Source organism: Thalia democratica, chromosome 5 (assembly GCF_965202585.1).
Source record: "Thalia democratica chromosome 5, ktThaDemo2.hap1.1, whole genome shotgun sequence".
Taxonomy (NCBI): Eukaryota; Metazoa; Chordata; class Thaliacea; order Salpida; family Salpidae; genus Thalia; species Thalia democratica.
In genome coordinates, this window is record NC_139169.1 from 58,037,384 (window position 1) to 58,050,626 (window position 13,243).

At 26.7% G+C, this 13,243-nt stretch overlaps 1 protein-coding gene across 1 annotated transcript; it reads left to right on the forward strand.

The window, feature by feature from the left end:
- Positions 1 to 439: 439 nt before the first annotated feature.
- Positions 440 to 12,829, forward strand: LOC145835795 (RAB6A-GEF complex partner protein 2-like). The gene is made up of 8 exons (XM_082943515.1): positions 440 to 591; positions 1,074 to 1,186; positions 7,462 to 7,569; positions 8,134 to 8,283; positions 9,770 to 9,910; positions 10,143 to 10,273; positions 10,329 to 10,506; positions 12,193 to 12,829. Exons 1-8 carry the CDS (start codon positions 479 to 481, stop codon positions 12,426 to 12,428), a joined length of 1,170 nt encoding a protein of 389 aa, XP_082799641.1. The 5' UTR covers positions 440 to 478; the 3' UTR covers positions 12,429 to 12,829.
- Positions 12,830 to 13,243: the final 414 nt, after the last annotated feature.

Below are 13,243 nucleotides of genomic sequence, written 5' to 3' on the forward strand. Positions count from 1 at the left end.
ACAAAAACTACACACCAATAAGAATTTTATTTTAAACTTATGTTCAAACTACTATAATACAACAGAAGCCTTGATTTTTAATTTACTTGTACTTATATAGTCTTTTTTAAAGTAGAAAAAAGACAACATAAGATACAGCTATCAATTTAAATAAAGTCTCTTAAGTTTAAAAACAAATTAAAGTTGGGAATTTTTGTTGAGTTTTTTTTTTGTTAATAATTTGTCTCTTTCTGTTCTGAATTTATTTTTTTCTAAATTGTAGATTTACCTGCTTTCTAGTTTGTTTGTTATTAACTAACTTCTGAAAACTTAATGTCACAAATTAATTTTGCTAGCTAAAAAATAAATACTAAATGTCTTAGCTATATTTTTCAGCACTTTTCAAAAGTCCCAATATTATTTAAACTTACGATCTAACTGAATGCTGTTTTTTAGCTGATGTTAATATTTAGCTTACTTAAACATTATCCAAGTTAGCATGTTTGAAGTTGCAGCAAAGTTAAACAATGGTCAAGTTTATTTATCTGCTGAAACAATCCATTGCACATTGAAGTTCACCAATGTAGCAGATGGATCATCTCAAAGTAATTTGTAAGTACTAAAGTTTAACGTAGTTTAACGTTTAACTAAGTTTAAAGTACATTTAACTCAAAAACTTAAAATGCATATAAAAAAGCTAAAACATAAATAATGCCTAATTTTATTTCATTTACAAATTTTCTGTATTCAATTCAAGACAATAAAAAAATTACTTTCTTTTTTTTTTTGCAATAAAAAGTTGGTACTTTTAATGTAGTTATTATATTTAAGTGTTTCTTTAAAACAAATAGCAACTAGTCTTAAAAAGCTTTTATAATTAAACCTTGATATACTAGATAACTATCATGGAAATAGCATTTTTGCTTAGAAAATTAAAATATACTGTCTTTACAAATACAAATTAAATAATTTAGTCGAAAATTTTTATCAAATAATTTTTTTAGATAATTGTTACTTTGTAATAGTTTTTATTTTTTATTATTAAAACAAGTTTTTATGTACTTCATTTTTATATGTTTTAATAAACTTATAAGGGAGAGTGAAAGTACAATTGCCTTGGTCTCTGCCCAAATTCATTGTTTTTGCCACATAAATGAAACAAGAATTAACATTTCTCAATCTAACCACAATGATAATATTGTTTCAGGTTAATTTTTTTATTATTTGATAATTTAGTAGAATATTATCATAATTTTGAAAATTTAAATTAACCTTTAAAAAACTACTAAATCATTTTTAAGTTTTACTTATACTGTTTTATAATTTCAAGTAAGCTAAAGCGTTATTTAAACTAACTGAAAAGTTCTCATAAAACTTTAAGTAACCTAAATTATAGCTGATTTTCACTACAAGTGGTCATTTATACTTTTAAATTTAATTTATGTGCAATAGCCATCAACATTCATTTTACACTTGCCGAAATTGACTGCATAATTTTCTTTTTCATACTTTATTTGGGAACGGGTCAAATATGCACAAAGACATTTTTGCACAAATGGTCATTTTTGCACATCAGTTAAAAAAATATAAATAGTTAAATAGAAAATGAAAAAATTAAAAATTAATAAAAAAAATTATAAAAATTTTTTACAGATGGTGGGTAACGGTTAGGGGTAACAGTTATAGAAAAAATAAAATTATAAATTAAAAAATTTGAAAGAAAAAAGTTAATAAAAAGTAAATCAATAAAATAAAAAAATCACCAACCAAGGGTAAGGGTTAGGGGTAATAGTGATAGCAAAAAAAAAAAATAATAATAAAAATAAGTGAAAAGTTAAAACTTAAATTTTATTTATGAGATAGGTGATTTATATAACTAAATTGAGAGATGACAGTCTAAAATTATAAGTTTTTGTGTACAACCCTGTGTTGTGTGTCTACACTAATTACTTAAGTTTTATATATAAAGTAGTTTGTAATTGAAAAATGTGTAAAATTTATAACAAAAAAGTATTTAATGTTTATGAGATAGGTGATCTGTGACAAACCAAAGTAGTATCAAGTATTATGCAACATAAGCTGTTTTTTTAATGTATTTATTAAAAATATATAACAGAATGCATTTCATTATCTTTAAATTTATTTAAGTACTTTCAAGTAGGACTTGTCAGAAATTGTTTCCTACTGGATTGGAATAAATACAAATTGAAATAAAATTATACTGCAGTTTAAAGTTTTAAGATATAAAATGATGTAATAATCAAATGTTAAAAATTAAATAAGTGCTAATGCTAAACAAATTTGGTATACTAATAAAACTCAGTAGAATTAAAACAATCTAAATAAAGAAGCAATGAAAATTTTAAATTAAAACTATGCTTAAAAATAAAGTTTAACAAGAAACTAATTACTTTAATTTTACTAATATAAGGATTTATATAAGATTTTAATTTAAAATTTTTATCGCTTCTTTATTTAGATTGTTTTAATTCTACGGAGTTTTATTAGTATACAAAATTTGTTTAGCATTAGCACTTATTTAATTTTTAACATTTGATTATTAAGTCATTTTATATCTTAAAACTTTAAACTGCAGTATAATTTTATTTCAATTTGTATTCATTCCAATCCAGTAGGAAACAATTTCTGACGAGTCCTACTTGAAAGTACTTAAATAAATTTAAAGATAATGAAATGCATTCTGTTATATATTTTTAGTAATTTATGCACCGGAAAAAAGCTGTTCAAATAATGTATTTATCTAACACCTGTTTTTAGACATATAAGTATATTTAATTATAAATTAAAGATATGTTATTTAACTGTATTTTACTTTAACGTTTATGTATATGATTTTCTACGACTATAATGTTTTAATTTGTAAAAAGCTTACTGTTTGTAATATTTTTTTAAGCAATAAGTATATCCAATATCTACTTTGCACAGAAAGGTTTTCTAAAAGAGAAAAAAAAACTGAGAAGGTATTTTAAGATTGGGTGCACGACTATTCAAACTCTGACAATTCAAGTTCTTAAAATTTTTTTCAAAGGGCCATTACTCAAAAAGTATTATGTATTTGAAAAAAATGTAAAATGAGTATGGAGTTCTAGTTATTACCTACCAACACCTATTTCTTTAAATTTTTTTTTTTTTTTTGTATATATGTTTAAAACGGTTTTTGATATGTAGTATTATTTAGTAATTTTCAAAATACTCGTTTAATAAAAGTTTTGTGCAAAAACAAAATAGTGTTCAAAGTTATTAATTAGACCTATACATTTTTAATTTTTTTCAAATATACATTACTTTTCGAGTTGCGGCGTTTTGAAAAATATTATAAGCACAGGGTTCGTGCGTGTCAGACTAAGTCAGGCTAAATCAGTGTTTTTATTTAAAATTTGAGAATCTAAGTTTTTCTCAGTTCAAATGCTTCAAAATTTTTGATTAAAAAAAAGAGAAATCTTTTTAAGATTAAATTGAAATGTGAATTTATTTTTAAATAAAATTATGTTATTAATGACAAAGTCAGTCAGTATTTGTAAAAATAAATGCTTAAAACCTTTTGTTGAATCTCTAGAAAAATTTTAAGAATCTTTATTTTTTTTATTTTGAGTAAATTTTATACGTCATAATTATGAAAATTCATAAAAAAATACAGTTTAAACATTAAATTCTTTTATATCAGCTATGTATTTCGGGTGGGTGTCACTTTTGCACGAGCGTCACTTTTGCACGAGAGGACACTTATGCACGAGGGACACTTTTGCACGAAGGGTCACTTTTGCACGAGGGGACACTTTTGCACGGTGACTCTTTTGCACGAGCGTCACTTTAGCACGAGGGGACACTTTTGCACGGCGTCACTTTTGCACGCAGGGTCACTTTTGCACGAGGGGACACTTTTGCACGGAGGGTCACTTTTGCACGAGGAAACACTTTTGCACGGCGAAATTTTTTGATGATGACAATTTTTTACGGCTGCATTGTTGCACAATGTCACATTTTTACGATGAAATTTTTGCACAGCGACATTTTGGCTCGATGACTTTTTTGCACGGAAAATCAATTTTGCATGCAGGCCGATTAAAAGTTTTTTTAGCTACTACCAAGTCTGTAACATAAAAAAGAAACTGAAAACTAAAATGTTATAATATACCTATACTAAAGACAAAAAATGAAAGGCCTAAAATTTTAAACAGTAAAAGTTACTGTTAGAAACAAACTAACGAAAAGATAAAAAAAGATTATTTATAAAAGATTCATACCAGGGACAATAAAGTTAATTTATATAGAAACCAGGATAAAATATATTTTAAATGTAAGTAAGTTGTTCTAGTTTAATTTGAATTTTAACATATTAATAAAAAACTATGCCTTTTTATATATTTTACTATACGGTTACAAGTTTATTGTTTATATGATGAACCTAGGCATCAAAACCTAGACCAATTAAACTGGAAGACACATAAATAAAAGATAAAATAACACATATAGTTTATTTATTATAACAAATATAAAATCATTATTTGATATAAAGTTTATAGGTCAAATAAAAAGCAAAATTTTAACCACAAACTTATATTGATTTACGATTTGATGTAGAACGATCAACATCAAGTAATTAAATGCATTGACAAAAATAGAAACCTAACGCTCCAAGGACATTAACGTTAGGCTCTCATCGGTTTATTTCATGATCATGGAATGCTGGTGTAAGCATCTCTTGATATTTTTGATGAACATAAGTTTAAACTTCCAAATGTTACTCTCTCATTGGCTTATCATGATCATGCAACATTATTGTTATGAAATAATCTAAGTTTAAACCATGGAAAATGCGCTATTTTATTGCTTTTTTTATTCTCACGCTAAATTAAAAAATAAAAATAAACAACAAGTAAAATCTTAAATACCTTTAATCTTCAAAAACTAACTAAATCTTTGTTTTTAATTTAACTATTGTTTAAAATTACAATAAATTTAAAATATTTGTTCAAAAACTATATAATGCTAATTATAACATTAAGAGAAAACAAGTAAAAAATAATACTCAAATGTACTAAAGCCTTACTAAATTAAGTTTATTTTCCTGTTTGAAAAGTAAAAAAATTCACACTATTTTCATTTAATATATTCAAAACTGTTTTTATTTAAAATTAAAAATGTGTATTCATCTAGTTTATTTAATATAAGCTAAAAAATATAAATTAATGAACTGTGGTACGTTATTATATTGTTCTACGTAAAACTTCAAACAAAGTCTTTGCATTAAATTTTCATAAAAAAAACTACCACATTTTATGTATTCAAAACAACTTAAGTTTAAAAGCGAATATTATTTAAGTAAGAAAAAAAATAATTAAAAATAAAAATGTCGCCATGCAAAAGTGTCACCTCGTGCAAAAGTGACCCTCCGTGCAAAAGAGTCGCCGTGCAAAAGTGTCCCCTCGTGCAAAAGTGACCCTGCGTGCAAAAGAGTCGCCGTGCAAAAGTGTCCCCTCGTGCAAAAGTGACCCTGCGTGCAAAAGTGACGCCGTGCAAAAGTGTCCCCTCGTGCTAAAGTGACGCTCGTGCAAAAGAGTCGCCGTGCAAAAGTGTCCCCTCGTGCAAAAGTGACCCTTCGTGCAAAAGTGACCCTCGTGCAAAAGTGTCCCCTCGTGCAAAAGTGACGCTCGTGCAAAAGTGACGCTCGTGCAAAAGTGACCCGTTCCCATGTATTTCATAGCTTAGTTTAAACTGTTTTAGTTTCTAAATTAAAGGCTTTATACCAAATACTTTTTAGATTAAATTCTTAGCAGTTTATTCATATATTTTACTGTTTGTTTAAAGTTATTAGAGACATTCATAAAACTAAAACCTAGCTTTAAGATATAAGTATTAAGTTTGTGGGAGTACAAATTTTAGGTACAATTAATTTTTCTTTACAAGAACAAAATATTAAAAGTTTTTTTTTCAATTTAAGTGTAAGCTTTTTAAATCTGATATGACATCAACAATCACTGTATTTACAGTAACCTCTTGCTTATTTACGCACATTTTGTCCACAGAAAAAGTGCGTAAAGATATGAGAGATCGTAAAGAAACAAGAGGTACCAAAAATACTTACTATAATAGCTGTTTTTTAATATTGCTTCTTATAAAAACAGACTGGGCACTTTCCCACTTTTAACTATTTGTTTACTTTATTTATGAATATGAAAACAACAGATAAAACTATACATATAAAAAAAAAAGGATTTGAATTTCTATAAAATAATAATACGAGTAGAAATAATTTTACTATTTTAATAATAAGTAGAAATTATCTTTATCTTTATTTATATGTTACATTTATATTCTATTCTACTTAGCAAATTCAATTTATAATTAAGCATTTCTTTACAACTATAAAATGGTTTTTATTAATATATAGGGCAAGACTGATGTATTATTTCTTTGTGTTTTAAACTTTCATTATTTCATTATACTTTCATTATTAAACACAGTCATGTTTATTTCAGAATTTTGATTTAATCTCTTATTGTTAACAAAATTTCTGATATACTGAGGTATAACTAAATGTTTATCAATTAGTCACGGAACATAAAGTTACAAAGTCTAAAGATATAGAGAGGTGTGTTAGCATTCAAAAACATATTTTAATTTTAAAATATACATTAAACCTAATTTGTGCAATATTGAAAAAAATTAAAATTTTTATTTTCTGAATTTTAAAGAACTCTGAAACGCGTAACTAAACGAGAGTGCGTAACGTCACGAGTGCGTAAAGATCCAAGAGGTTACTGTATTTAGAGTTTAGGATTTATAATTATATATCAATTTTAAGTATTAGTCAAAATACTATAACAAACATTTTTTACTTATTTTAATATCCGTGTGAGCGTTTCATTTTAAACTCTAATAAAACACGACAATGCACGCTGTTTTATTATAAATCTTCTGGTTATACTGTTTTTACTTAGTGCTTAATTAAATTGAACAATTGTGTTTAGTAATATATATTAAATTTTTACACTATTAATAGATTAGATATAACACTTATTTTAAAACTTATCACTGGATTTGTTATGTTAAGGACATAGGGGAAGGGTCAATCACCTTTTTGAAAATTTAGTCTTATTTTAGTGAGTTGTAACTAAGCTATGAGTTGCTTTTTGCAGACTTTTAAAGCTCAAAATATTTTTGAGATAAAGCTGGTTGAAGTCTGAGACTACAATAGTACTAATCAAGACCCCCCAATACCTAAAATGACTTCTAAACGGTATTTGCTTTACTTTGAAAAGATGTCAGGCTAAATTGGTCTCAGTCAGGCTAAATGAAAAAAAATTTGCGCACGAACCCTGTAAGAATTTTAGTTGTCAGAATTTAAACTCTCAGAAATTGAATTGTCATGTAACCTTTAAAAATAAACAAATGAACAGAAATTTACATTTTGAAATATTTCTGTTTTTTGACAAAACTTTAAAGTCCATATATTAAAAGGAACATCTTTTGTGCCTGAGCAGGAGGAACAGGGATTTTGTGTTTACCAGTCTCCGGTGAAAGTTTTGTTCTGCGACTGCCAACTGCTGCCTGGGCAATCTATGCTGCGTAAGTTTTGTACTTTTTGCAATCTGTTGAAAATTTCATAAGTTAGCAATTAAAATTTAGTTTTAAAAAGTGTATATGTATGAGAGTTAAAGATAGGAAAAGTTTAGCTTAGTGATTAAAATTCAAACTGTTGCAATTTTCTAAGAAATTAAGGGAAATAAACTGCTGCCAAATAATTTATAGATTTATGTAGCTCATTATATCAAGTTTATCTTTGAAGAAGTTCATTAATAATAAATAGACTAAACACAATTAGGAAAGAAGTATTCTTCAAAATTTCTGACTGATATGTGAGTTTTAGTTACAAATAGTTAGTGTAGAAATTTAAGTTTACCTTACAAACAGGCTCTTTTTTGCTTGCAAGTAAACTGTGCTTCCTATTTATATTCATTTTAATACACATTTAATAAAACTCACGTATTTGATTAGGTCTTTAAATATAATCTTTTTAAATTACGTTTGCTCCTAAAGTGTTTTTTTCTAGTGAAAGGTATATCATAAAAGGGTGTCAACATCGGACCTAAATCACACTAACTTGTTAAAATTTTTCTATTGATTTTCCAGACGACTTCAGTGAAACGCTTCCGAGTGACATACCTCCTTCCTACAGAGGAAGATCGTGCAGATACTCTTACAAGTTGACGATTGGCACTCAGCGAGTGGGAAAGAAGATCCAACTTCTTCGCATTCCCTTCCGCGTACTTGTTTTGTATGGTCAGTTTAGTAATTGAAATTAAGGTTATAATGCTTTAAAATATAATTTGTATAAATCTTTTTTTTTCACTATTAGTGTTGATTTAGTTTCAGAATAGAAGTGGTATTGTCAAAAAAAACTGTTAGTGAAATCTCATTCAACAAATCAAAAACAAAATTAAGATTTAATCAGATTTTTTTTTAAATGGTATGAAAATACTAACTAAAAATAACTACTGAATCAATTTATTGCTTATCTTAAAGTGTTTGAATGTTGTTTTCTGTTTTAGTTACCCCAAAAAAAAAGCTTAAAAAAGTATCCTAAAATAAACATGAGCACATTTTTTCAGAGTTAATAACTAACCTATTTTTTTTAGCTAAATTTTAAATTCGTTAATACTCTTAAATTTTCATTAGAGTATTATTTGTTAGAAGTTTCTAGGTTAAAAAAATTTAAACCTTTTTTTAAAAACAGCTAAAACCTTTAGTCATGGATGAAAATTTTAGTAAAGTTTTACTAATTTAGAAATAAAAGGTCATATTAGAGTTTTAAAACGTTAGACCCTTGTATGAATCAAAAATTAACCAATACATTAGTATACAGTTTTGTACCTTTAAATTCTTTTATTCTAATAAAGTTTTTATTAGACTTTAAAAAAACTTAAACTAAATGTTCATGCTTAATAGTGGAAACTAAAAAATTAAATAAATTTTCAAACATGTTATAGTATATTATTAAGCTCAGTAATTTTAAAAAACAATAGCATAGCTCATCTAAGTTGGTAAACGACAATAAAAAACACATGTTTAAAGCTCGAACCGGTATGTTATTATTATCTGAAAAATATCAAACTTTTTTTTTTGATTAATATTTTAAAACTTAGATTAGCAATTTTCACTTCTTAAGCAAGACAATTCTAATATAATTCAAAATAGTCAAAGAAAAAGTTGACAAAAGTCTACTAGAGCCTAATCCTGGACTTACATGTGCGTTGAGACAAGCTCAAGTTAACATAAAGTTTTGATCTTACCAATTCGATCATCAGACTACAAGCTTCAGTAGACGTCACTGAACGAAACCCGTGTCTCAGTTTACCGAAAGCTTGTGGTCTGATGATCAAAGTGGTATGATCAAAACTTTATGTTTAAATCAATCTTAAGATTTTTTAAAATAAATTAGATGTTTTTATTCAGCAAATAAAAAAGTTTTGTGTTTGCAACTTGTCACAATTTTACAAAGATTAGACTGAAAAAGTCTGAATAGATTGTTTAAAAACTAGAGAAAGAAATCAATTTTTAAGAAAGTTTTCAGTTTTCGCCTTTTATAGTTCTGGCCAATGTAAAGAACCTTTATATTCTCTTATTTTGATTTCTCATATCTTAAAAGCTTAAAAACAAAAAAATAAATAAAGCATTAAAAATAACTGGTAGTTTGAGTTTTGATATAAAAAAAAGACTTATTTTAAAAAAGTGACCCTTTTATGGCTATTGTAAAAATTCATAACAGGGCTGTCCGATTACCTGATGAACCAGTCTTCAGTGCCCAGCATGCCGTCAAATCCCTTTCTCGATAATCCGGCTACCAAACTCGATTTAAAGGAAATCGCCCGAGACCAGCTTGACGAGCTCACTTCAAGAAAATCGTTCAGTTAGTTTTGTGCTTCTTAATGAGTATAGTGCAAAATTTTTTTTGGACGGTAGCGTTACTTTTTACTATGACCTACATAAGATTTTATGTTTTGTTATAAAATGCATAAAGTAAGTACATCACAACTTTTCAGTATTAAACGTTTGTTTCTCTACTAATTTTTTGTACAACTGTGAAATTATCTAATAAGATTTTAAATATATTTTAGCCGTTATTAAAATACTTTAAACAGAAAAAGTTCAAATAAAGAACAAAAACGGAGAGAAAATAGGAGTTTTCACGCTTGCGAAGAACTCTGCGAAAATAGGCGACAACTTCATAGGCCACTTTGATTTTTCCGATTCCGACATCTCGTGTGTAGAGGTTGGTCAACCAACTGCATATGAATTTTTTGTGTATTTAACAAAAATTTCCACAGTACACCTGCTGCCTCCGAAGCGAGGAGATAGTGAGCGAGGAGTACAGGAAGTTCCGGACGCAAGCGAACATGGTGAACTCATACTCGAAGTTCAACGAGTTCTGCCTGTTCACGAAGAAAACGCACGTTCTTGTGCCGGTGCCTCTGCACGTGACTCCGAACTGCCTCACCGATATCAGTTAGTTTTTTACAAAACTCTAATGTGTATATTTAAATTCCAATTATTAAGTAAAATTTTAAATACAACTAAGTTGTAATTTTAACCACTAGAATAAAAGTTTAAGTTTGTTTAAACGTCGAACGTTTGAAGTCGGTTGTTACAAATTGCAGTATTTTCTTACGTTTTCAGTAGGTTAAAACAAATAAATGTCAGTAAAAAAACATGTTTTATCAACAGTAGGTAATTAGTAATCTAATAATTGAAAAACTTTTTATTTTTAATAGTCCCATAAATTATGTATTTGATTTTGAAAGATCTGTTTATAAACTTATTCAACGAGTAATGTTATTATATTTTCAATGTACCATTGTATTGCAAATACAATCAATTTTTTCTACAATAAAACTACATTCGTACTATAAACCATGCTTTTAAAGTTGTATAAAATATACAGTAACTAACTATTTATTAGTTAAAACTCTATTTTTTATACAAAACTAGACTGAATAACTTGGTCCTTATAAATGATTAATAGTAACACTCAATCTTTTTAAATAGTTTGTTTTTCTTTTTGTTCCGTTTTTTTTTTGTATTGTTTATAACTTGGGTGATTTTTAAACTATTTCGTAAGCAACTTTTTATTTTTTCGAAGTTGAACTAGTTAACATTTTGAAATCATTACTTATGTTCACTGTAGTCAAAAATAGAGTAAAACAGTAAAAGGACACAAATATTAAAACTAAATAAACATAAAGATAAAAGATAGCCTAAAATTTTAACAATTGTGGTTATATACCTGAATAAAGTTTATAAATGAAAAATATGGTTATATTTACAATTAAATTATAAATTACTTCGATAAAAAGTCAACAAATACAGATGTTTTAAGTTTAGGTTATTTTTTACACAATATTGAAAGTTTGTTTAAGCAAAACTTTTTTTTCCAATATCAGTTTAGATTAAAAAATGAGTCAAGCTAAGGAGTCTTAAATTTAACCATACTTTGTTGATTTAATCAGTTTCAAAATGAATTCGTACTTACATTTTGTAATAAAACTTTAAAAAATGTGTTTAGCAGAAGTTCTATAACTTTCTTTCTTTATTTTTAAATTGCAATGAAGTTCAACAAAAGGCTGAATTGTTAGTAAAATTGTTTAAGAAAAGTTTGTAAAACAAACAGATTTACAGTTTCAATTTTACATACTTAAAATTGTGTAAAATAATTACATATTTTCCTTATTTATGACAATTCAGTTACCTGTAAAATTTTGAATATTGCGTTTGACAAAGTTTGTTCTTACTTAGGTTAAAACTATTGTTTTTCATACCAGCTGTTTTTGATTTTAAAAACTAATTAAAAATAGCTTTAAATATAATACATTTGGCCATACTAATATTATATATTAAACCAGCTAAGATGAGCCTACAATAAAGCTTTACTTGTTTTAAATTAATATTTCAAGGTGAAAAGGTAGCATGAATTTACACATTAAAAAAACGCTTGGTATTTATTACTAGTTCTTATAACTAAGTGAAAAAATTTAATTTTGCTGTCTAATATAAAATATTAATCAAATTATATTCAAAGTTAAACTATATAGTGTTTATACTATGATCAGTTTTTTTTCACTGAACTATTTTATTAAACCAATTAATTAATTAAGTATTTAATGCACGAAAACCACTAAAATTCAAAATATACAGTTTGCCTCAAATGGAAAATTCACTTCGAGTTCACCGTGATGACGTCATTGCTCTCCCACGTCACCACTCCCCTCCCCAACCAGCCCCATGGCAACGGGGACGGTTTCTGGCAGGGGCCGACCGGGTTCGACACGGAGGTGTTCGCGTGGGACGTTCCGGTCCGCATCCTGCCCAACCTTCCCTCCCACGCCCAGAACCCTGCCTCCTCCAATTTCATTTACATGCTGCAGTTTTGATTCGGGGGATTTTTTTTTATTTGAACGAATGTGCAATGCCTGGTTACAAGATGTAAAGTTTTTAGAGTTTTCGCTGGTTTAATTTATTTTCAGATGGTATTATATATTTTTGTAGATTGTTTTTAGATATGTAAAATGGTATATTAATTTTTGTTTTACTTAGGTTCTTAAAATGTTTAAAAAATCCTTTTAATTATGTGTTTATATATATTTATGGCTTAGTTAGTACTTTAAAGCTTTAAACAACTTACTTTTTGCAATTAAAAGTTGTAAAAATGAAATCCTATAACTAGCAAAACCAGTTAACTATTAATATTTTTTTATACTAACTAAAAACATTATCTTGTTAATTATCATTGATAGTAGTTTTAAATATTCAATTTTTTTCTTGCTTTTTTATGCTCAACCGCTATAATAAACATAAACTTAGATAAACGATCTTTGATATATGATTGTTGAATTATTATTTTCAAAGCACTAAACGTTAATAATAACGTTGAGTTTATCAATTTATTGGTTTGAAATTGAAATGTTTTAGAACAAAAATTAAATAAGGTAAAGTGATTTTTTGCAAAATGTTTTAAGAGTGTTGTATACAGTTAACTTTTTTTTCAACTGATTAATTTTTTTGTTTGTTTTATGTATTTAAGCTAATAGCTAAGCTGTGGTAAATAAAAAAAAAAGTTTAATAAGTTTTTGTAGCGAATAAAAACTTATCAATACAATAAAACAAAAATTAAATGAAATAAGGGAGTCTAACTAATTTAATTAAATAATTTATTTTTTTTGCTGTGATCATTTTAATAAAATATTTT